This window comes from Amblyomma maculatum, chromosome 1 (assembly GCF_055883805.1).
Source record: "Amblyomma maculatum isolate TAMU_Amacu chromosome 1, ASM5588380v1, whole genome shotgun sequence".
NCBI lineage: Eukaryota > Metazoa > Arthropoda > Arachnida > Ixodida > Ixodidae > Amblyomma > Amblyomma maculatum.
In genome coordinates this window covers 463961801-463988147 of record NC_139344.1, presented here as the reverse complement: position 1 = coordinate 463988147, position 26347 = coordinate 463961801, and the positions used below count along the sequence as shown (strand labels likewise).

At 46.9% G+C, this 26347-nt stretch overlaps 1 protein-coding gene across 1 annotated transcript in view; it reads left to right on the top strand.

Moving 5' to 3' along the window:
• Positions 1-26347, top strand: part of LOC146209847 (thiol S-methyltransferase TMT1B-like) — an 85157-nt gene that overhangs the window by 39250 nt on the left and 19560 nt on the right. Inside the window, exon 2 of the mRNA XM_084581295.1 lies at positions 7176-7325. Coding sequence (XP_084437421.1) covers positions 7176-7325 — 150 coding nt within the window. The remainder of the gene's footprint in view (positions 1-7175; positions 7326-26347) is intronic.

Below are 26347 nucleotides of genomic sequence, written 5' to 3'. Positions count from 1 at the left end.
AGGGTCCCAGCAGATAACATCACCCCACCTCGGTCTTTTGGGTTCAACGTTTCTCTACGCGTCCCCTCTACTTTAGACGCACTTTTTTTTTTTCTGGGCGTGTTTTTTCCTAAATGGCAAAGAAACGTTAGCAGTTAGAAACGGGGGTCCTGTGTATTTTGCCGGTCCTGTCGTGTTTTGTGAGGCTGGAAAAGGCGACATCGTTCTCGGTGACTTCCTGGAGCTTCCTAGGGTCGTTTTTAGACTTTTCTTCACCACGAGCGCCGGGGCAATTTTGTGGCTTTCGTTCCGGCATCTTCTATAGCTGCAGCGCCTGTGCCCCGTTCCATTACATCTGTTTTCTATACAACACATGCCCAGTGGAGGAGAAAGTGTGTTGCCCCTGATGCCTTTCGGGTTGCCGCGTGTTTTTTTCTTACTGCAGAAACTACGCCTTTCGTGGAACATTTGCCCTCGCCCCTCAAACTCTGTATCTTTCCCTCCCTCACCCTCCCCTCACCGCCTCTGCCCTCCCTCACCCTCGTCCTCACGAATTTTTCAGCGCCGATCCTCCCTCGCCCTCACCTCACCGAGTCAGATCCTCACGAGGTGAGGGTGAGGATGCCCTCATGAGGGTTCACCCTCGTGAGGATGCCCATGTCTGGTTCTGGGACGCCGCTGCTTTTGCCTGGTCAAGCGCCTGCTCTCTGCCTCCTGTGCCTCAACCCCGTCCTTTGACCCTGTCCTTCTGGACTGCCGTCCGGGTAGCGATAGAACCCGTGACATTCTGGTGGAGATGCGGGGTGAATGCAGCACAGCCCCTCAAAACCCGCTACTCTGAGTTCGCCCCCAAGTCTCAGCCGCCGTCCCTTCGACGAGGAGGTCGAGATACGTGCCAGCCGGCGACTTCAAGGGCTTGCTCCTGAATTTGTTCTGTTGCCGAACTCCGGCTCTCCACAACTTACAATGGCCCGGAGTACCACGACCCAATGTCAACAGTCGGACTCGTTTCTCGCACCGTCCGTGGTGTACCTATCCATGGCTCCTCGAGCGGCTGCCACGTTCCATGGCGATGCCTCCGAAGATGTGGAGGATTGGCTGGAGCAGTACGAACGTGTGGCCCGCCACAATGGTTGGAATGCCGAAAACTGCCTTCAGAATTTGTATTTCTGCCTGGACAGTACGGCTCGGCACTGGTTCGAAAACCACGAGGCCTCCCTTACATCCTGGGACACCTGTAAGGAAGAGCTGCGATGGACGTTCGCCAATCAGTATCGGCGACAGCGAGCAGAAGACCTTCTGCAAACAAGAGTACAACGACCCGACGAAACTGTAACGAGTTTTGTTCAAGACGTCCTACGACTTAGTTCCCGTGCCGACCCCCGTGCCACCGAGGAAAAAAAGGTGCGTGCACTCATGCGGGGCGTCAAGAGTGACATTTTCGGCGGGCTTATTCGTGATCTGCCGACTACAGTGGCACAATTTGTAAATGAGGCGACGAACATTGAGCGAGCCTTGGTTACGCGAGCGGACCATTATCGTCGCCTTGCTGGAGGTCCCAGCGTTTCGAACCTTTCAGCAGCTCGCTTCCCTGTTGGTTCCCTCGACACCGTAAACCTACGCGAGATCATCCGCGAAGTTGTACGCGAGGAAACACGGCAGGTGCTTCCACCTGCTGATGGTACGGCATCCTGCGCCCTCACAGATACTGTCCGCGAAGAAGTACAACGTGCCCTTTATCCACATTGCTCCGTTGCTTCTTCACCTACTCAGCCCATTGAGACGTCCGTTGCTAGTCGCCCGCCCCCGCAGCAGCCACCACCGCCGCCTGCTCGCCGTCAGTACTTGCCTGCACAACCCCGTATCCCTGTGTACGATCTTCGTCCGCAGCAGCAATGGATGAGCAAGGCTGACGCGTGGAGGACAACCGACCAACGCCCACTATGCTTCCACTGCGGAGAAGCAGGCCACGTCTACCGTCGCTGCCCTTACCGCGAGCTTGGTCTTCGCGGTTTCCAGCGGAATGCTCCCCGCCCGGAGTTCGGCGAGCAACCCCGTGACATCGCGGATTATCTGCGCCGTTCACCACCACCCGACCGGTCTTCACGTCGCGACCTTCGCTCGACACCGTCCCGCCGATACGAATCTCCCCTTCGCAGCAATCGACGGCAAAGAATGTCCCCTCATCGGGAAAACTAAGCCCGGCGACGTCTGGAGGTGACGTTGCCGAACCCGTTCCTGTTAAAGAGCCTCCACGTTTTTCGCCCCGCTCCCCCACGCGAACCGACGATCAAGCCGACGACCTTCCCGACGAACTTCGCGCCGAACTTCTCGCCGAACTTCCCGCCGAGCTTTCCGACGAGCTTTCTGACGAGCTTTCTGACGAACTTCACGACGAACTCCCCGACGGAGCTTTCGACGACCGTCGCGCCACAGTGTAGAATAACCTCGATGTTGTGATCGACGGATACGACGTGACGGCACTCGTTGACACCGGTGCAGACTATTCTGTTATAAGTGGGGAGCTATGCCGCTGACTTCGCAAGGTAACGACGCAGTGGGATGGCCCCGATATTAGAACCGCTGGAGGCCACCTCGTGAGACCAATCGGCAGATGCACTGCTCGTATTGAGATTAACGGTCTCAGGTGCCCGGTTACCTTTGTTGCACTATCGAATTGTTCCAGAGACATTATTCTCGGCATGGATTTTTTGAGTGATTGCAGCGCTGTAATCGACTTTACCGACCGCCGCCTCACGCTTCGTCAACCTCGATATACCTCTGCGCAAACAAAGCCCCAAGTTTGCACGGCACGCGTTTTGGCGGAGCACGTAACCGTACCGCCCCAGTCTAGCGTATTTCTCCCTGTCACGTCCGACCACGTTGCTTCTGGCGAAGTTCTGCTGGAAGGAAGTGCTCAGCTGCTTCTTGAACGGGGTCTTGGTGTTGCTCGAGGTATCGCGCAGCTGGATACTGGCTGCGTAGACGTCCTAGTCACCAACTTTTGTGGCACTCCACAGCGCCTTACGAAAGGCACGGCTCTCGGTACCATGGAAAGCATTACCGCCCCTATTCAAGTTGTTGCCCTGTCCGAAGGTGCTTTCTCCTCTTTCTCTTCGCAGCAGAACGATGCACCTTTGGGTGTAAGCATTGCACCTAATCTCTCTGTGAGCGAGAGGGCCTAACTGATAGCGCTGCTTGCAGAATTCCAAGACTGCTTCTCTACGTCATCCGGAGTTCGCCAGACGACCATTGCCAAACACAGAATAATTACCGATGACGCTGCTCACCCTGTTCGTCAGTCGCCTTACCGAGTTTCTTTCAAAGAACGTGAAGTTATTCAGAACCAAGTGCAAGAAATGCTGGCCGACGATATATTCCAACCCTCGCACAGCCCATGGGCAGCTCCAGTGGTACTAGTAAAGAAAAAGGATGGCACTCTTCGATTCTGTGTTGACTATCGCCGTCTCAACAACGTCACCAAAAAGGATGTTTATCCCTTTCCTCGCATTGATGACCCACTTGATCATCTACGACATGCCCGTTATTTTCATCCATAGATCTGAAAAGTGGTTATTGGCAAATCGAAGTTGATGAGCGCGACCGAGAGAAGACTGCTTTTATCACCCCGGATGGTCTATATGAGTTTAAAGTGATGCCGTTCGGCCTCTGTACCGCCCCAGCAACCTATCAGCGCGTTATGGACACCGTCTTGGCCGGACTGAAGTGGCAAACGTGTCTGGTCTACCTTGATGATGATGTAATCTTCTCAAGCACGTTCTCCGATCATCTTCTTCGCCTGAGAGCAGTACTACAAGCTATAGGAAGCGCAGGCCTCACTCTGAAGCCACCAAAGTGCAAGTTTGCCTACGATGAATTAAAATTCCTTGGCCACGTCGTCAGTAGCGCGGGCGTTCGTCCAGATCCCGATAAAACAGCCGCCGTCGCCTCCTTTCCTACACCATCGGACAAGAACGCCGTACGGAGGTTTCTGGGCCTCTGTGCTTACTATAGGCGCTTTGTTCCCAATTTTTCTCATGTCGCTGCACCACTTACTCATCTCACTAAGGAGAACGTCGCCTTCCAGTGGTCGGATGAACAGCAGCGTGCATTCGACCGCCTTAAACAAAGCTTACAGACCTCCCCTGTACTCGGGAACTTTGACTAGGACGCCGAGACTGAAGTTTATACAGACGCCAGCAACAAGGGCCTCGGAGCCGTGCTCATTCAAAAACAGAACGGGACCGAGCGTGTAATCGCTTACGCAAGTCGAACATTATCGAAGGCGGAGACTAACTACTCGACCACTGAAAAAGAATGCCTCGCGGTAGTTTGGGCGATTAATAAGTTCAGACCCTACTTGTACGGACGCCCATTTCAGGTGGTTACCGACCATCACTCTCTATGTTGGCTCAGCACTCTGAGAGACCCTTCAGGGCGACTTGCACGGTGGGCCCTTCGGTTGCAAGAATTCGATGCTACAATAGTTTATAAGTCCGGTCGCAGGCACACAGATGCTGACTGCCTCTCGAGAGCCCCTATAGAATCAGCGTCTGACGGTGAAGACGAGTATGAAGATGCTTTTATAGGTACCACAAGCAGGGCCGATATGGCAGCGCGGCAGCGACACGACACTGAACTCCGTGAAGTAATCGCCCATCTGGAAGGTCAAGAAGGCACCATTCCACGCGTCTTCTTGCGCGTTCTACCCGCATTACGTCTTCGCAACAATTTGCTATACAAAAAGAGCTTCGCAGCGAGTGCGAGGTCTTGGCTACTGGTTATTCCGGCTGACCTACGTAATGAAATTATGGACGCCTGTCATGACGACCCAACTTCCGGGCATTTGGGATACAGCCGAACACTCGCCCGAATTCGTTCCAAGTATTACTGGCCTCAACTTGCTAAGACTGTTCGTCAATATACCAGGACCTGCCGCGAATGTCAAAGACGTAAGACTCCGCCCGTACAACCCGCAGGACATCTTCACCCCATTCCGCTGCCTATGACTCCGTTCCAGCAGGTAGGAATGGACCTGCTCGGACCTTTTCCTACGTCCAACTCGGGACACCGCTGGATTGCTGTTGCTACTGATTACCTCACGCGGTATGCTGAATCGCGAGCTTTACCTTCTGCAACAGCGGCTGATGTAGCGAAGTTTTTCGTCGAGTCCATCGTCCTCCGTCACGGTGCTCCCGAAGTCTTGATCACAGATCGCGGTGCCGCGTTCGTGTCCCAGCTAATGGCAGAGATCTTGCGTTTAAGCAACACGCACCACCGGAAAACTACCGCATACCACCCCCAAACGAATGGGCTCACAGAGCGCCTTAATAAGACTATGGCCGACATGATATCTATGTATATGGACGTCGAGCACCGTACATGGGACGATATTCTTCCCTACGTAACTTTCGCTTATAACACCGCAACTCAGGAAACAACCGGGTTTTCGCCGTTCCGCCTGGTGCATGGCCGAGAGGTGACTACTATGCTTGACGCCATGCTTCCTCATGAGCCGGAGGCCTACTCTTACGACGATGTCCAACTGGTAACCCAGCACGCAGAAGCAGCCCGACAGTTGGCACGACTACGCATCCAAGACCACCAGCACGTCGATGCACGCAGGTACAACCTCCGGCATCGTGAAGTTCATTTTGCACCTGGTGATAAAGTGTGGGTGTTGACTCCCGTTCGCCGTCGCGGTCTCAGCGAGAAGCTGCTAAAACGTTACTTTGGCCCATACGAGGTCGTTCGCCGTATAAGCGACGTGAATTACGAGGTGATTCCGATTGTTTCGAGCACATCTCGTCGGCCCCCTCATCCTGAAGTGGTGCATGTGGTTCGCCTCAAAACCTACTGTGAACGCTAGAACCACGTACTCTGACTCTGAGTTCTGCTTGATTTAACGTTTCAGTTACGCTGGAGCGCGCATCGGGACGATGCGCCTTTCAGGGGGAGGAGTAGTGTAACCCGTGCTAACCATGTCAGTTCTGGAGGGAGAAGAAGAGGAAGTTCTGCGGAGTGCGCATGGTTCTGGGACGCCGCTGCTTTTGCCTGGTCAAGCGCCTGCTCCCTGCCTCCTGTGCCTCAACCCCGTCCTTTGACCCTGTCTTTCTGGACTGCCGTCCGGGTAGCGATAGAACCCGTGACAATATTGAAGTTGAAAGTAATCATTAACGATTTTCGAACGCCTTTGTGAATTCCGTATAGAATATCGACAGGGAGCTGATCAGTTTGTAATTTGTAAAGTTCTTGATTTCTTACTTTCAAGAATTACAAAAATTTTATGCTTCTAAGTTTTGTTACACTTAGATCGCGATGTATAGTGTAACAGCACACGTGTCGTGCTGTCTTCTCTTCTAAGTTTTTCTTTCGCGCTTGTTTACCATGAGTACCTACAAACTTGTCCAACTTCTCACGTTAACACATCGCGATGCATTGTGCATAATGGGCGGAAATTGTAAAAAACTTCCCGACCGTGCTTGAACAGACAAGCGCTTACCTGGTCCATAGCTTAGGGTTTCATTTCATAATTCGTCGTGCCATTTGCACTGCTCGCTCTATTATCCCTATTATGAATTATCCCTATTATTCTCGCTGCATTTTAAATCTTGATACAGCTCCTGGGTTACTGCAACAAATGCATCCGCCAAAATAATGCCTTCCTTGTCTCATATGATATCGTTTATGCTTATTGTTCTGCTACATTTCATCACTTTAAGGTGGCCTCGTTCCCTACAACACGCTGGGTGTTTCTATATAAACTGTATAGTGTAAAACAACAGCTCGCTAAAAAACCGACTGGACATGTTTCAAATTGCGGCCATATAAATGTAGTGTGTTCGTCCAAAAAGTTGTTTTAAACCAAGCAACTGCATTGCGTGCACGCATAGCAAGAATTAATTTAGTAATATAATCAGACGAAACCACAAAGCAATATGGACGTAATAAAACTAAATAATTATTTTGTTCACCTATGAAACTTTTCAGTTATCTCCGGAAGTTCAAATCATAGTCGTAATGAAACGCTAGGCTGAAGTATTCAATCACGTCACCACGGCTGAGTCATACGATGCACACGATGTCAAAATTTGTGAACAGATTTGCTCTTGAATATTTCGATCGCAGTTAAAATCAACGGAGCTGTTCAGCTTTGCTACTAAATATGCATATCTGCCCACTGATGTTTGCTGCAGGTCGAACTTGAGCGCTGGGTCCAGGGCTACGGTGAAGACATGACACAGCTAGCGGACGGCTACTTTGACGTGGTTATGTTCACCTACCTTTTGTGTTCCGCCCGAGATGGAAGGAAGGTCCTCGAAGAAGCGAAACGAGTGCTGGTTAAGGTAAATATGTGTGCCCGAACGGCGAGTTGTTTGGTGTGCAATTTTTGGAGTACAGTAATGGTAATGTGGAAGTCTGGCTGGCTACTGTGTGCTACAGCTTTAAAGAAATAGCACCACACTCACACCTCTCCTCGCGGCTTGTGCATTTTAAGAACGAGCATCAAGCGTCAATACTTTCAAGCGGGTAATTGCGCAGCGGTTGATATGTGGTGTGCAGTTGAATGTGCGTTGTTTGGAAGCACAAAACATCTATTCTCTGTATTACGGGTATGGCCCACCGGCCACAGCGTCAATAAACAACCATCGCAGACAGCGTCGCCCGGCGAATGACAGCACGTTTGTTCTCGGCTTGCGAATATATAGAAAAGCATTGGAAAGAAAGAAAGGATAAAACGAGAGGGGGAAAAGGCGCGACGCATGCGCCGGTAGCCAGGGGCCGGTTATCAATGCCAGCCTCCGACGAGTCGAACTTGACTATCAGCATTCCTTCCCCCCAGTAACCGTAATGTAGCACTGGTTTCTTTACACGGGTGGACGGACGCAGCACGGGCTCCGGGGGGTGTGTCATCTTCGTGAACTTCCGACTCTGGTGCGCTGTGGCTTGGACCAGGTGACAACCCAGATGTTCAGGCCTCTGACGCAGCCGGTTCTTCTGTGTAGCGTTTGCGTACTTGGTCAACATGTCGGCGAACCATCTGATGATCTTCAGTCTCCACGGATACTAGTCGTGCGCCTGCAGTGGACTTCACCTTGCCTGGTGTCCATTTATCCCCAACACCATAGTTCCTAAAGAAAACGTTGTCTCCCGGGGCGAAACTCCAGCCTTCATCTGCAGATCGTTTGTGCGGTGGGGGCTGTTTCCTGGGAGGAAAAGACATGTCAATTCTCGTGCGCAGCTGATACCCTAAAAGCAGCGCTGAAGGAGACAATTTCGGACAGCTGCGGAGCATTTCTGTACTTGCACAGTACCCTAGCGAGGGCGGTTGCTAGATTTACGCCACGCATCTTCTTCAGACCATCCTTAATTGCCCTGGCTGCGCGTTCTGCAAGCCCATTGCTTTGAGGATGATATGGTGTCGTGCGAATATGCACTATGCCGTTCCGTTCCATAAATCGAGCAAACTCGAGACTAGTAAATGGTGTGCCATTGTCTGAAACAACCGTACGAGCCAGATCAAACTGGCTGAATAAAGTACGTAAAGCTTCTACCGTGCTGCTCGACGTGACTTGAGCGAGAGGAATAGCGTCAATCCATTTACTGTGCGAGTCTACAACAATCAGTAACATTTTTATTTATTTATTTTATATATTTTATTTACCAAATACTGCAGGCCCTAACTGGGCCCTAGCAGGAGGGGCGAAAAGAATACAATGCAATAAAATATGAATTCATCAAAAGTAACATACTAAACACAAGTGACAAGCAAATTACGATAAGACATGTTCAACACTAACAAGAAAATATACACCAATATGAAACACGACTATGGTTAAAACGCCAGCAATTCAATGGACATTGTTACATCAGAAGGCAGCTTGTTCCATTCTTCAACAGTACCAGGGAAAAAAGAATACTTAAATGCATTGATTTTGGCTTGATACGGAGTTACACATTGTGCATGATGATGTCTTGTTGGACGTGTTGTAAGGGGCGTAAGGTAAGGTTCAGGGCTCATAGCAAGTTTGTTGTTTTTTAGCAAAAATAGATACTTTAGTCTCTGAATTTTTCTTCGTATTTGCAATTGTGGGATGGAGTTCTCATTCATTAAAATGGAGGGAGAGTCAGATGTGCGGTACTTTGAAAACATGAAGCGTACGGCTTTCCGCTGGATAGCTTCCAATGCCACAATATTCTTCTTGGTGTAAGGATCCCAGACTGTACAAGCATACTCTAGTTTGGGTCTAATGAGGCTGTAGTATGCTAACTGCTTTACCTTGGCAGGGACATTTTTAAGTTTGTGGCGAAGAAGGCCAAGTTTTCTGTAGGAGGATGAGCATGTATTGGCAATATGACTGTTCCAACTTAGATTGTTAGTTATGGTAACACCAAGCTATTTATATTCTGTAACTTCTACAAGAGGATGCGATGGGAGGGGGTATGGAAATGAATGTACTAGTTTTTTGTAGGTTATTTTCATAAAAACAGATTTTGCGGCATTAAGCTGCATATCCCAACTACTGCACCATGTGTGAATTTTCTGGAGGTTAGAGTTGAGGAGAATTTGATCTTTAGGGCTATTTATTTCGTTGAACAAAATGCAATCATCAGCAAAGAGCCTGATTTGGACTGGTTCAGATATGACAGTAACGATATCATTTATATAAATGAGAAATAGCAACGGCCCTAGTACACTTCCTTGTGGAACGCCTGAGGTAACTGGTAAGGAATTTGAGTGATAACCATCAATGTTAACAAACTGTACACGGTTGGTGAGATATGACGAAACCCACGTGACTAAAAATTTAGGTAGACCAATTAGTTCAAGTTTATAGATTAATTTTGCATGCGGTACAACATCAAAAGCTTTTTGAAAATCTAAAAAAATGGCATCGACCTGCCCTGAGCGGTTAAGGACAGTTGCAAAGCTGTGGATAACCGATATTAGTTGGGTCACAGTGGATAAACCTTTCCTAAAACCATGTTGAGCAGAAGAGAGTACACCATTGTCATCAAGAAATTTGGTTATATAATTAGCTAAAATATGCTCTGCCAATTTACAACATGTGGAAGTGAGTGAAATGGGACGATAGTTAGCAACAAATGCCATGTCACCCTTTTTAGAAACAGGCACAACGCAAGCTGCTCTCCAGTCGGGAGGTAGCCTTCCTGTGGCAAATGAGGTGCGAAATATTATTGCAAGAAATTTAGAAATAGTTTCTGCATAACGACGCAGAAAGATGTTGGGGATTTTATCCGGACCAGGAGAAGATTTAGTCTTGAGATTCAACAACAGTGAAGTTAATCCTTGCAAAGATACTATGTCTGGATCAGGGAAACAAAATGCATCACTGCGCAATTTGCATGGATTTGGAATTGAAAATATACTATGGAAGTGCCTGTTAAAGTGTTCAGCGATGTTAGTTTTGTCAACAAGAATTGCACCCTCATGCATAATACGGTTAATAGGCTTTTTCTTTTCTGCTAGATTATTCCAAAACTTTTGAGGGGAGTCAAGAATAAATCCTGGTAGTGTGTGCTCAAAATAGTACCGTTTTGCTTTCTGAATTTCTTCAGTGAGGTTCAATTTGAGAGTTTGAATTATAGGTAAGCAGGCTCCTCTCCGTTTCAACCGTTTAATTTTCCTCGTAAGATGCACTATGTTTCGATTGATCCAAGGATTTGTTTTACGTATTTTCTTCATTTTCGTCGGAACTATGCAGTGGAAACATATTTTTTAAAACTTTTCCCATAATACAACAACGTCAGATTCATCAAAAAAGACAAGACAATATTCAAAATAATCCAGCACACTTTCATCATTTGCATGCGAAAAATCCTTGAAAGGAATTGTTATAGCGATAGGAATTTTGTTCATATCACGCACAGGAAATGAAATGTGGACCATACTGTGATCAGACAAGCCGCATTCAACTGATACTGATAAATTCTGGGTGGAACGACTCAAGAATACAAGATCAAGCACAGACGCGGAATCGCCTTGCACACGTGTTGGTTCTCTGATAACTTGTTGCAGGTCATGACAAAGCATTATGTTACATAACGTATCAGCATGCGCACCAAAGCCTGAAACAAGAGATGGGCAATCCCAGTCGATTCCTGGCAGGTTGAAGTCTCCCGCCAATATAATCCTGTCACCCTTATGATCAGCAAGTTCATATGATCAGCAAGTTTGTTTAAGAATGTTACTGGTGAATCTGGAGGTCGATAAACTGCAAAAACTAGGAAAGACTGACCGAAACAGGATGCTTTTAAAGAAATAATTTCATGTCCAGCGATTTGCTTTAGATTATTAGCGCAAAAGCCGTTTTTTACAAGAACCGCTACCCCACCCCCACGAGAAGGCCTGTCACAACGAAATACTTGATAGCCGGGTGGAAAAACGTCTGTGTCATCAATCTCATCTCGTAGCCAAGTTTCCGTAATTACAGCTATGTGCGGATCATATTCAAGTAATATAGCCTCAAGTTTTTCTGTTTTGTTTAGAACACTGCGTGCATTAAGGTTTATTAGTCTGAATATGTGATCACTCGGAGCCGCAAGTCAAGGTATTTGCGAGCCGCTCTGATGATCTGACCTGCCAGATTCTCGCCTGGAAGCCTGGCCTGGCAGCTTCACTCGAGCATTTTTGGCGTCATCCCATGTGTACAGCGTTCCATTCATCAGACATTTATCGTTCAGCAGAATTACTTCTTTGCCGCCTTTCTTTTCTTGTTTGGCACTTTCCCACAAGAGCTTGCGTTTTCTCAGTGTGTTACGAGAATAATCACATTGCAGCGATATGTCTTCGCCTTTAAGTTTATGCGCATTCTTCAAGACTCTGTTTTTCGTTATAATCCTGGAAAAAGACAATGACAGGTCTTGTTTTCCCCGGCTTACCAATCCTGCGGATCCTTCCTACAGAAGGACATGAGACTCCAAGTTTCTCTGAAAAAATATCCTGAAGTACTTTTTGCTTAAGATCGTCGTCGTTTTCATCGGATTCTTCTTTTACTCCGAACACTAGCAGAATTGATCGTCTACTTCGATCTTCTAAGTCGTCGATCTTGTTCTGAAGAAAACGCACAGTGTTTTCAAGGGTGTCTATACGTGTTATTTGTTTTTCAAATTCCAAAAATTTAGAGCACAGATCATTGACTGTTTTTTGAACATTAGCCTGTTGTTCCCTAAGGGCTGGTCTTTAACTGGACTGGTCCGGCGAAATCGATATTAAGTCGTGACCACCTTTCATTGGTAGCAGGCCAGCTGACTGGTTCTCGTGCAGCAGGCATTGGCAAAGCCTGGACACAGTTTCGACATCCTGACGCAATCCGGCAGATGTCTTGGTCGATATCCGGCCACCAAAAGTTTGACCTCGCAACTTTCTCCATAGTTGCGATACCCTGGCGGGCCTCGTGCAGTAACTTCAGCAATCGGCCCCTTGCCTCTTTCGGCACTACCACTCGATGACCCCACAGCAACAGCCCCGCCTCAACCGACAGCTCCAGACGCTTTTTGTAGTAATGGTTCATTTCCGAGCCTTCGGTGCCAGCGGGTGCTTTCCAACCCTCAATGACATACCTGCAGACACTGGACAGCACGTCGTCTTTTGCAGTGAGCTCCTGCAACTAATTTTGGGAAACCGCCGGCTCGTCCCATTCGTTGATGGCCAGGATAAATTCGGAGGCTCCTTCAGGGTTGGCCTCCGTTTGCTGCAACGATTTAGGCAATCGACTTAGGGCATCCGAGTTTAGCATCATTTTGCCGGGCCTACACAGCAGCTTGTATTTGTAGGCGCCCAGAAGGAGTGCCCATCTTTGAATACGTGCGGCGGCCATTACGGGAGTCTGGCGGTCTGGTTTCAGGAGGCCAAGCAAGGGCCGGTGGTCCGTCACCAACGTGAACTCCCTGCCGAGGAGGTAGTCGTGGAAGCGCGATACACCGTACACCAGGGCTAAAGCTTCCCGCTCGATCTGCGAGTACCCTCTTTCTGCAGCGGTCAGTGCTCTAGAGCGAAATCCGATGGGTGTGTTTTTACCGTTTATGCAGTGAAAAAGTACGGCGCCGATGCCATGAGGCGAAGCGTCGCATTCCGACAGCAATTCACGCTGCGGATCAAAATAAGTGAGCACAGGTGCCGCGCACAAACAGCTCTTTGCGCATTTAAATGATACCTCTTCTGCAGCACTCCACACCCACATAAATCCTTTCGCCAAGAGCCTATACAAAGGAGCCAGTAACCTGGACATGTTGGGCAAAAACTTGTAGAATGTAATTAGGCCAAGGAATGCACGCAACTCAGTGACATTTTGAGTTGCAGGTGTCAACCTAACTGCATCAATATTTTTTTCCAGTGGGTGCAATCCACCTGCATCAATACGGTGACCGAGGTACTGTACCGCTTCCTGGCTTAAGTGACATTTATCGGCGCGCAGCTTGATGACACTTTCACTGAAACGCCGCAGGACTGCCTGCAAATTCGAGTCATCGTTTTTCTTGTCCGCTATCAGCACATCATCGAGATATGCTTGAACCCCGCTCAGCCCTTGCAGGACTGATTCGATTTTTCGTTGGAATATGGCTGGCGCTGAAGCGATACCAAAAGGTAGCCTATTATAACAGAACAGCGCCTTGTGCGTGTTAATGACTGTCAGCATGCGAGAGTCGTTGTCCAGCGCGACTTGATCATAGGCGTCCCGAAGGTCTAAAATGCTGAACTGCTCTCCTCCGGCTAGGCTGGCGAACAAGTCGTCAATGACTGGGAGCGGGTGCTGTTCGATCTCGCACATCGGGTTTAGCGTGACTTTGAAATCTCCGCAGATGAGCACTGAGCCATCCTTTTTTAAGACCGGAACAATGGGCGTAGCCCATTCCGAGTAAGGTACCGAGGATATTATACCAGCAGCTTGGAGCCTGTCCAGCGCCTGTGAGACTTTTTCTCGAAGAGCAAAAGGAACTTTTCTTGCCTTGCAAGATTTTGGAATCGCTCCGCTTCTCAGATGTATCCGTGCCGGTGGGCCTTTAATGAGTCCGGTACCTTCTGAGAACAGGGGAGCGTGCTGCTGCAGTAGTGTCGAAGCAGTTGGCGAGACCGTTTGGGGCGCCACGCTTTCTATTTCAGCTTGCGCCTTCACGTGTAGGACAGCTCGGTCTCTGTCCTTCAGCTTCTGTAATAAATCTCGGCCACAAAGACTTGGGCCTCACCATCAGGTTATACTGCACTGTCACAGCCTGATAAGAAACTTCCATACTGAGGACACCCAGTACCGGCTATGGGCCAAGGTAGCAAGATAACTTTATCGCTGCCTTCTCAAGAGGCGGCCAGCACTGAGGATGCTTTTCAAAGATTGCTTTTGGAATCACGCAGACCGGCGAACCAGTATCAATATCCATCTTTAAGTTCACGCCATTCCACGCGAAGTTCTCCTGAATGGGTGGCACAAGCGACAGCGCTGTACTCAAGGACCAAATCTGGGATGCGCTGCTATCGCTGTCTTCGTCGTCCAAGGTTTGAGCCTTTACTGTCAGTGTTTTGTGAACCCGGTCTTTTGACAGACACATTTTTGCCAGATGGCCTTGTTGACCACACTGAAAGCACCGGCGCTTTTTAAAGCGGCAAGCTGTGTACTTGTGTCCGTAGTTTTTAAAACATCAGCATTATTTCTGTGCGCCAAGGGTCTGCTTCTTTATATTAGGCTCATTGCGTTGAACGATACTGTTTACTTTCCCTTCTTCGGGGTTGCCAGTCATGCATTGGGCGTCTACTTCCACACTTTCTGCAGCTAACGCGAGAGCCACTGCTTCTTGTAAAGTAAGGTCTTTCTTCGCCAGCAGCTGCTTTTGTACGTTCTTCGATCTGACGCCGCATACCATACGGTCTCTGATCATTCTCTCCAACATTGATGAGAAATTGCAATTTTGCGCTATTTGTCTTATGGCAATTATAAATTCCTGCACTGACTCCTTCGCCTTCTGAGACCGGTTGAAGAACTTGAAACTCTCCGAGATTTCATGGGGCGTTGCGTCGTAGTAGCTGTTTAGGGTATTTACTACGTCCTCATAGCTCAGGGAATTTGTCTTCAACGGTGCAACTTTTCCGCATAGCACTGCCATGGTCTTTGTGCCTCGGGATGCGATGAGCAAAGCCCTTTTCTGTTTATCGTCACTGATGCTGTTGGCCTCAAAGTAAGCTTCCACTTTGACCAGGTAATGTTGCCACTTATCTTTCTCATCGTCGAACTCCGGTAGCTTGTGGCTCGTTGTTGGGGCCGGGCTTGTATCCTTCCCGCTGTCATGTGCTGGGTCTTCCTTCAGGTCCGTCCTCGTCGCCACTGTTACGCGTATGGCCCACCGACCACAGCGTCAATAAACAACCACCGCAGACAGCGTCGCCCGGCGAATGACCGCACGTTTATTCTCGGCTTGCGAACATACAGAAAAGCGCTAGAAAGAAAGAAAGGATAAAACGAGAGGGGGAAAAGGCGCGACGCATGCGCCGGTAGCCAGGGGCCGGTTATCAATGCCAGCCTTCGACGAGTCGAACTTGACTATCAGCAATCTGTTTATCCTGTATGCCACAATATAAAAGAGGGTGTACACCCAAAGCCAATAGCTGCAGCCAGCTACAAGATCAGTCTTTCTCTACAAACACAAAAGCCGCTCACCAGCATATACATACATACGTGAAGTTTATTGCGAGAAATATACATGCAATAAATAGCGGGTGCCCGCAGAAACGCAAGCGCTTGTGGGCGGGCCACGGTAATCACAGCAACAAGCACTGAATACAAAGCGCTGCTGGATGAACATGTAATCACAATCCTTTTTGTTGCTCATTGCAGTATAATTAACAAGTACTTCTTTAATTCCGGTTGGATTTTGGGGTTTGCTTTTGTGCATTTCCATTGAAATAGAGAGAAAGACTGCAAGAAATTCCAACAGGAATTTTCTTTATAAGTTATGAGATAAACGTCATAAAGTATTCTGAAATAGTAGAATTTATCTTTTGTAAGTGATTTTAAACAGTATACTTAAAAACGAATATTTGTTACAAAATATTCTATAAATAGTCTATAAATATTCTTAACAGTGAATTTGCAGGTATTATATCAAGATACAAATTTATATACTAGATGACATGCTCCCGAAAAGTTATCTATTTTTATGCTCGTTCTCACGGGTGGGTTACTGTCTTCATATCATTCATAAAGGCATCACCAAAGGCTTAATGCAAGTAACCAAAACAGATTTGTGTTGAAGTGGAGACAAATAAAAAAAGTGTAGAATGAGATATTTTGCACATCGTTTACAGTAGAAAACTGTTCTATGCGAGTTTAAACCAAAGGTGTGAGGGGTTTCTTCTTCTGTGCATGGTCTTAGTTGTAGAAGTCGATAAATATCTGTTAGGAGGAACTCGCTTCAGTTTCTTTAGGTCGAAAGTGTAGTTAGACGATAATTTTTTGCGCTTACTCAATTAAGCACTGTATATTACGTAGGTCTCTAATTTTAGGGGGGCCTATAGATCGACACACACAATCATCGTCTATTGTCGATTTCGAATGTGTGATAACTACAAAGGAACCACTAATGCTGACTAAAGAAAATGTGGAATGAAGAAGCAATATACCTACCCATAATTTAATTAGTAGCAGCAAGTTTACAGACAGCAGGGTATTTCATTTACCATGATAATCGGTAATAAAATAGCCACCCTTGAACGATTATAAACTCAACTGCACATCGTCGAGTCAAACATTGCTTAAGAAACCCTTTTTACTGCTGTGTTGGCAAATCAACAGGAATATATATTAAAATATTTTCTAAAGTGAACAGAATATATTTTCACATGGCTGCGACAATGCCGTGATCACAAATGGATACACAAACGTAGAAGCACCGTAATTAACTCTTTCTTGAGCTGCCTAGCGCACTCAAAATAACTGGACAACTCGGCGGCGATAGCAGCAAACGTACTCGCTGGCCGTCGAATTACAAGCACCCATCGCAACCGTCAGCGCTCAATTCAAAGGCGGTGCAGAAACGTCTAGATGAAGCCGCAAACAGTCACTAGCGCTATCTAGAACATTGCAGAACATATGCAAATGAGCGAAATCTTAGATACACGTCTCGGCGCATCTTTCGCGACAAAGAAACTGATAAATATGCATCTAGGGACAACAAGAATAAAAAAACAATGCAGGATTGATCTGTACGCTAGAATCATACTGATAAGGACACATGCCAGCGGCAGTAACAGATATAGATTTGAACTGTACGTTGCAATAGAATATAAAGAGCCATATCGGGCTATTTCCATGCAGACATTTCTTACTTAGTATGCGAATATGGTGCCGAGGTAGATTGTTCGCCGCTCGTGCGGCACGTCTGTCATGTCAAAGTGATGAAGCTTTTCGCATCGAAAGCAAATGCCAAGGACCTCTTTTTCAATTTGAGCGTACCTCTGCTTTGCTGGTGTCAAAACACCCGAGGCGTAAGCCACGGGTCGCGGTTCCTTAGAATGAAAATACAGGACAGCCGCCCCTAGCCCATTCTGCCAAGCATCGCATGCTATCTTGCTGTCCCTTCCAGCATCAAAGGTTGCAAGCACGGGAGCGGTGTTCAAAGCTTGAGTTGCGCTCCTCCGCTCTCTAGCACGGATTTCAGTCCTCTGAAATTTTGAGCGACATTTGATAGCATATCTCTTAACGACGCCTTTCTTTCCGACCGCCATGGCACGAACGTTCTAAAATAGTTCAGGACACCAAGAAGACGTTGAACATCAGCTTTGAGTGATATGCCCCTGCGCATTGAGTGATATGCCATTTCTGGTTTTATATCACCCAGGAACCTTATTTCGGTCACGTTCAGCTTGCACTTTGTGTAATGTAAGCCAAGCGCGCTTTTTCGTCAGCTTTTAGGACAGCTACTAGATGGTCGCCGTGCTCTTGTCTCGTTGCGCCCTACACTTAAATGTCAATAATGTATATTAGCACTCCTGGTTGACCGCCTAGACCATGGGTCATTGTTCTTCAGGTGAAGATCTACGATATTCCAAACGGCAACCGCAAAAACCATCTCGCTAAAAGGTGACGAGAAGGTGCATATCTTTGCCGTTTCTTCTCTAATGGTATCTGGTGGTACCCCGAGTTAGCATCTAGGGAGCTGAAGTACTTCGTGTCCGCCAACTTAGCTTCGAAGTCTTCGCGCCTTAGGAGGGGAAAATGAGCACGGCCTCTTAACGTGCTAATTGATCTGCCTGGGATCCAAACAACCTCGCAGAGCCCCGTCTTTCTTGACGACAACCAGTGGATTACCCAGTCAGTAGGCTCATTCTGTTTTACAGTGATTTCAGCTCGTACTATCTTTTGTAGTTACTTGTTGATAAATTCTTCCGGCGTCAAAATAACACGATGGGCTGTCTGCATGACCGGTACTGTTCCAATCTTCAGAACCATGTGATATGGCTGTTTCAGGCAACCGAGTCCCTCAAAGACATACCTGAAATATTTGAGAGGAGCATATGTGGGAGATATGTTTGGAGCGTTACCGGTACACTTAACAGGTCCCAAAGCTTCACTGGCTTGCAGTCCCACTATAGACTGGAGACCTTTTTCACTATGAAAAGTCTCAATGTAGTCTGGGCATTTGCCAAGCGCACAATTTCTCCTATGGTACCAAATCACGCCACCTTCATGGATCACTGCCTTGTCGGGGCGGAGGGGCTAGCGAAACTCGATGAAGTCGTGAGCTCTGCTGTGTGGGGCCATCTAGGATAGATAGGTCACGGCGAGAGTTTTGACAAAATGTGATTCACTGGAGAAGGTAATGGCAACCCACTTCAGTATTTCCCGCCAAGAAAACCCTATGGGAAGGGAAATATAGGCAAGCGATCAGCATCTTCGAGACAGATCTCTGCGCATTGTTCGGGACAAAGAAAAATAACATGTCGTATCGCGACAATGAGCATGTACAAACGCGGGGTAGAGAATTGATACGCGTGCCAGAATCATAGTGATAAGGCCGCATGCCGGCGACTGTTAAAAAACAATACAGTTTTGAAGGTTTCTCGGCAAAATTGAAATACTGCATCAAAAAGGATACGTTTATTTCTTTTCCATAGTTCCCACCGACGGGGCAGCATCCACTGTCAGCAGATTCTTATCAAAACAAACACCCGGCACTACAAGCAGTTTTTTGTGCAAACTGTCTCCCATATGATAATTTGTGTGCCCCCATATTCTTTTCAAAATATCTAAGCGGCGTGAAACTAAAAAAGCTATTTGGAGACCTAGTTCATGTCTTGATGTCGATTTGTAAAGAGTCAACGTGCCGTAAAAGCTCAGGACCAGATGTGAATGAAAATGATAGTATCTGTAAAATCTTACATAAAGGAATTTTTCTTTAAACGACACCAAAACACAAACTCTCTTGTCTTCATGAGAAATGTATTTGCGTACCTCAGCCGATTACGTCCTTTGCAGCAAGCATAAAACAATATCATCATCTGCCAGACTACCCCCGCTGCAGGGCAAAGGCCTCTCCCACGTTACTCCATTTCACCCGGCAGTGTTCGAGCTGCACCAAAGTGCCTCTAAAGAACTTCTTAACCTTATCCGTCTACTTAACTTTCTCCCGCCCCCGGCTATGCTTTCCTTACCTTGAAACCTAATTTGCTGCGATTAGCGACCATCGGTTATCATCACTTCATACTACATGTCCTGTCCCTGCCATTTCTTCTTCTTTATTTCCACCATAATGTCGTTAACTAAGGTTACTTTTCTCAGTCCGTCTGCACGCTTCCTATGTGTTACGTTACACCTACCATTTTTAGGTCCATAGCTCTCTGCGTTATCTTCAACTTACTGAACGTTACAGCGATGGGTCACTAATTCGTTCCTTAATCGGAGAACTACAACTTCATCTCGTACGACAGAAGTCTATATATGGGGCGCGCGGAATGCTGCGATGAATGGGCGAAGGGGGCGACAATCACTCTTAGCATGCTCGCGCCCTGCTATTACCTACCCCCCTAACCGACAAGGTCCCCCCTGTTCGAGAACTCTCTATTGGCTCTGAGTCTCGGCAAATTTTGAAAGACAAGGAGGCAAGTCCCTCACGCCCATGAAAATGATCGCTCTAAGCATGAAACTTTCATAAAGAAAGCAAGATATGTGTGGGATGTCTTAAAAACTCTCCTTGGGCCTCCTGAATGGCTGAGCCTTTTTGATAGTTTGGGATTAATTGAAAAGGGTATGTAGCTGCTCGAGTTGGTTGTTCATTATCAGCGAAAGAACGCTACATTCAGTGACTGTCCCAAGGACGTGCCGCTGTTGCTCTAGAAAGAGTCTACGTTCGCCACTGAACTAAGTCCGTCAGCACCGGAACTACTCACCATGGTCAGGCAAGTGTCAAGGTCGGCATCTGCGGCTGAACAAGAACGTTGTATTAGCGCATATTTGTGTGTCCTCCTCCTCCTGGTCCGTCGTCTGCTAGCGTTCTTTCTGTGACAATGTTCAGTAAAGAAGTTTATCTTGACTTTTAAATTCATGTTTGGAATGTCATTATGGTGGTTGGTGGTTGTGCTGAATTTGCGTAAAGCAGACGATATAGTAGAAAAGCACCCTGCGCCGACATTGTCGTCGTCATCTTTCAAATAAGATTGAAGTCAGACAGCAAATGTCGTGAAAATGTCTTACAGTCGCATATTTCTCCTTCGCCAGGTGAGATATACACAAACGTTTTCGCACTTCGCATTCATTCTAACGAAACCAAATGACCATTGCTACACAGCCGGCAAGCCGCTAAGCATACTGAATCGTTTTCGTGGCTCGTTAGGTGTGTTTTCAATGTCGTGCATATTTTTATGGGTCCCTGTTTCACAGGCAAATCTTAGAATGTACTATTTTAGAACTGCTAGCTGTTTTGTCAACGTCTCAGAAGGCATGAATCCTACCTCCATACAGATATATCTGCGCAGTAATAAATGTTATATTGTTGCATTCATCTTCACATAAGCTCGTTTTAGGGCAAGTGGTATTCTTGACTTAAGCTCATAGTTTACACCGGAGCGGTACAAGGCCAAAAGAAAAAACAGCTAAGAGGAGAAGGACGGATATCGAAACAGTAACATAGCTTTAAGTGCTGCCAGCTTGAGGGGGAGTGACGAGAATGTTTTAATTACGATAATTCATTTACTGGGGAAATATTAAAGTAAAAACCCAAAACAATGTTAACTCGCAACAAACAATGCGAGAAGGTTTTATGGTAGCTAGGGTAGACTTAACGGGCTCATAATTTCCTGCTGCTTTTAGAATAACACACATACCACATGTACGCGGAACACTTCTAATCAATAGGGCACATGTTTTAATAGTTACATACCACAAAAAAGCTATAGATAAGAAATCTATTAGAGTTCAATGGAGCCTAGTTCCTGAAGAATAAGGCCCCAACCCGCTTCCTCTCCCTGGAAGTGATAGGGCATTTCCATTGAGTTTCAAACCAGACTGGTGTTATCTGTTCAAAATATGAAGTGAACTTGGTGTGCCTGATTAGAACTTCGTGGAATATCTGGTTAGAGCTCCTAATCGTAAATGGTCTGCATTCTATCACCTCTACGATGCGAGAACAGCCCTGTTTTAGATCGAACCAGAAGTACTATGTTCACTTACTCCATACCAGACAGGTGCATCCTGTAAGCTGCGCCGCGTACATGGTTTGCCCGTTTTTAGCGCCGTACTGGAACATTAGCGCTTCACCTAATCCCGTTTAAGCTTCACACAGGGACGGTCACGCTGATATGAGATTCGGGCCGGACCCTAATGTGCTTGTAATATCCGGTTTGGCGGGTTACAAGCTTTTTAAATAAGACAGCCATGTTTTCTATTCTCATTGTTGCTTGAGAGAAAAATGGGCGATATGCGTCGAATCAATGTACAGCCTTGACTAAAAGTTGTGTACAACACGCAGCTGAACGCGAAGCTTAGGAAACGACATTGCAGCATTGCAATGCCATCTAGCACCAGCTACCTGGAATCGAGACAATTGTGGTGTGCTCCATATTATCGCCCCTTCATGGATCACTGCCTTGTCGTGGCGGAGGGGCTTGCGAAACTCGATGAAGTCGTGAGCTCTGCTGTGTACGGCCACCCAAGATAGACAGGTCACGGCAGAGAGTTCTGACAAAATGTGATTCACTGGAGAAGGTAATGGCAACCAACTCCAGTATTTCCTGCCAAGAAAATCCTATGGCCAGTCACAATACCATTAATGATATGGCGCCGGAAGATGAGCCCCCCAGGTTGGAAGGCGTCCCACATGTTACTGGGGATGAACAAAGGGCGATTCCTAGTAGCTCCAGGACGAATGAAGCGGCTGGGCTAAAGCCAAAAGGACGCTCAGCTGTGGATGTGTCGGGAAGCGACCGGAAGGTCCGATGTTGCAAGGAGATATATCACATAGCAACATGGAATGTAAGATCTATGACGCAAGGTAAATTGGATGTCGTCAATCGAGAAATGGACAGATTGAACATTGATATCCTGGGTATTAGCGAGCTCAAGTAGACCGAACTGGGAGAATTTACCTCCGGCGACCATTATGTCTTTTATTGCGGGAACGAATCCAAGATAAGGAATGGGGTCGCTCTCATAGTAAACAGAAGAATGGGCAAAGCAGTGTTAGGGTGCAACCCCAAAAACGACCGAATGATTTCGCTTCGGATCCAAGGTCACCCTTTCAACATAACAGTTATCCAAGTCTATGCACCGACCACTACTGCTGAAGAAGCTGACGTTGAGAGATTTTATGCGGACCTACAATGCCTTTTAGACCGCGCCCCATCATCAGACGTCGTTTTTCTCATAGGAGACTGGAAAGCTAAGGTCGGGAGTGTAGAAATATCCGGAATTATAGGCAAGTTCGGTCTTGGCGAGCCAAATGAAGCTGGACAGAGGCTAGTAGAGTTTTGTCAAGAAAACAACCTGACCATAGCGAATACTCATTGTCAACAGCACAAGAGGCGCCTGTACACATGGACTTCACCGGACGGTCTGTACAGGAATCAGATCGATTATATTCTTTGCCGGTAGAGATGGAGAAGCGCTATAAAAGCAGTAAAAACAAGGCCTGGGGCCGATTGTGGCACCGATCACAGCTTCGTGTTGCCAAAATTAAGCTTCGATTGAGGAAAACACAGAAAACTAGAAGGCCTTACAGGTATGATCTGGATCAAATTCCATTAGAATATGCTGTGGAAGTGAGGAATCGATTTCAAGAATTAGATCTAGAAGACAGAGAGCCCGAAGAGATGTGGACTGATGTTCGTGATATAATACAAGATGTTGCTACTAAGGTAGTTCCAAAGCAAAAGAAATGCAATAAAGCAAACTGGTTATCTGAAGAGGCTTTGCAAATAGCTGAGGAAAGGAGGATGGCAAAAGTTATGGTGGAAAGAGAAAGATACATGGTTCTCAATGCGGATTTTCAGAAAATAGCAAGGAGGGATAAGAATGCCTTCCTGAACATACAGTGCCAAGCAGTTGAGGACAACAGCCAATTAAGGAACACAAGAGCTCTGTATAAGACAATCAAAGATATCAAAGGAAGCGTCGGTGCTAAGCTGGGCATGATAAAGGACAAACGAGGCAAGGACCTCACTGAGGCCTCAGAGATAAAGAAGAGGTGACAGGAATACACAGCACTGTACAAGAAGGACCCGAATGTTCAAACCCAACATAAGACGGTTGTGATTACTGATCTCGAGTCGGGCATCCTGAAGAGTGAAGTTGAATGGGCTTTAGCCAGCCTTGCTAAGAAGAAAGCCAGCGGAAGTGATGGCATTCCAGGTGAGTTGCTTCAAAACCTCAACCATGACGCTGTTAACATTCTGCATACATTATGTCAGAAGATTTGGGCAACCCTGCAGTGACCACAGGATTGGAGTAGGCCAGTTTACATCCCCATTCCAAAGAAAGGCTGTGCCAAAGATTGTTCCAACTACCGCACGATCGCGCTTATTTCGCAAGCTAGCAAGGGGATGTTGATAAGCCTTCAAGGTAGGCTGCAGCAGTATGTGGATCGGGAGCTTCCGGACGTGCAAGCTGGGTTTCGCAAGGGCAGAAGAACTAGAGACCAAGTTGCCAACCTCCGCTGGATCATGGAAAAAGCAAGAGAGTTCCAGAAACCCATCTACTTCTGCTTTATTGATTATGCGAAATCGTTTGACTGCATAGATCACAGCAGATTGTGGCAAGCTCTCCAAGAGATGGGAGATCCAATTCGCCTCATCTGTGTCCTCAGGAACCTGTATGAAAGACAAGAGGCCACAGTCAGAACTGGGCATGGTCTTACTGATTCGTTTCCGATTGAGAAAGGAGTCAGACAAGGCTGCATACTGTCGCCCTGCCTATTTAACCTATGTGCAGGATGCATCATGAGAAAGGCCGGTCTGGACGAGTCTTCAGCAGGATTGAAGATTGCTGGAAAACTTATCAACAACCTTAGATATGCGGATGATACCACTTTAATGGCAGAAAGTGAAGTGGAACTCAAGAGACTTCTGATGCCCATACAAGAAGAGAGTGAGAAGTTTGGGCTTAAACTGAACATTAAAAAGACAAAGATCATAGCATCTTGCCCTATCAAGTCCTGGAGCATCAAGGGACAAGAAGTGGAAGCTCTCACAGATTTTCTCTTCTTGGGCTCCAAGATTACCTCGGAAGGAGACTGCAGCCATGAAATTAGGAGACGCCTGCTTCTGGGAAAGAGAGCAATGGTTAGCCTTGACCGCCAAGTAAAGAGCAGAGACATTAGTCTGCCAACCAAGATCCGTATAACTCGTGCTATGGTCTTTCCAGGTGTGATGTATGGATGCGTGAGTTGGACAGTGAAAAAGGCTGACCGCCGAAGAATTGACGCGTTTCAATTGTGGTGCTGGCGAAGACTCTTGAGAGTTCCTTGGACTGCCAGAAGATCAAATCAGTCGATATTGTCGACCGTAAGCCCTGACGGCTCATTGGATGGTCAAATTCTAAAGTTAAAGCTCAGCTACTTTGGTCATCTGATGAGAAGTGAGGAGTCGCTGGAGAAAGATTTGATGTTGGGAAAGGTTGACGGTCGCCGGAGAAAGGGTAGGCAGCGAACGCGATGGTTAGATGGCATCCTCGAGGCACTGCAGATGAAGTTATGGGATGTTAGGAAGATAGTGAGAGACCGGAAAGCGTGGCGTGAAATGGTCTATAGGGTCACGAAGAGTCGGACACGACTGAACGACTGAACTGAACTGAACTGACCCATGTTATCAACATGCACACGTCGCTGCTCCTAAGTGGCGTATAGATGTAGTTTCGCAGAGGTCCTCCAGACGCTGCGCGTTGTATACCTCTTTTGCTCACGACTGTGATGGCTAGTACCAGCAACAGGACATACAATCATCCAATTGCATATCGGTAACGTAAGCACGCATAGCTCAAACATTAACGCCGCAGAATGAATTCTAATGATGCACCTGTCGCGCCGGGTATGGGATAACCTATTTCCTGAACACAACTACTACGAAAACAGTGCTTTTACATATTTTTAACAAAGTAGAGCTTACCTTTCGAGCATGTACTCTCCGTTCAATGGGTATATGGAGATTACAACAAATAATGGCCAACTTATTCTGTTTCATACAGTTTAGAATTTGTAGCGTTAAGTCCGCCATGGAAAAAAACGAGGGTCTGTGTTAATGCGTTCTACATAGATATGCCACCTTTGGGATCTAATCACCCAGACACGAACCTTGTGTTTGCGTGTTTACCAGTTATTTGTTGCCGTCCTTCACAATACAGTGGATAGCAACGGACAGCGGCTTGGATTCAGAAACAATTATCTTGCTGTCGTGTCGATACAGCTGCCTCCTTTAGGCCTGCATTTTAAGGCTAAATTCTTGATATTTCATTGCACAGCTGTAAACCAATGTTGAGAAATGTGCAGAGACCCTCGCTAAAAAGTTATTAAGTATTATCAGTATCAGATATACATAGCGAAATTAATAACTGTATGATCAAACTACTTTTAACTCATTAAGATTTTGTTACAAGAGGGGTCTAAAATACAGCAAGACTTCGGATATGCGTGGCATCGTCTTGACATTCTTTTAGAACGGAACCTTTGTAGCTCTTGTGCTGTATTTATTCGCTTACCATTTGATGTCCAACATATTTTTTAATATAGCCACCAAAATGCGTAAATAATTGATGGTAAAATTTGGTAACCGCTCCGCCCATTACCTTTCCCAATGCAAACCAACATTGGCGTCCTTGCCGCGGCCGAAGCTATGCTGCTCTACGTGGAAAGCAGCAGGCAATCACAGATTTGAGGG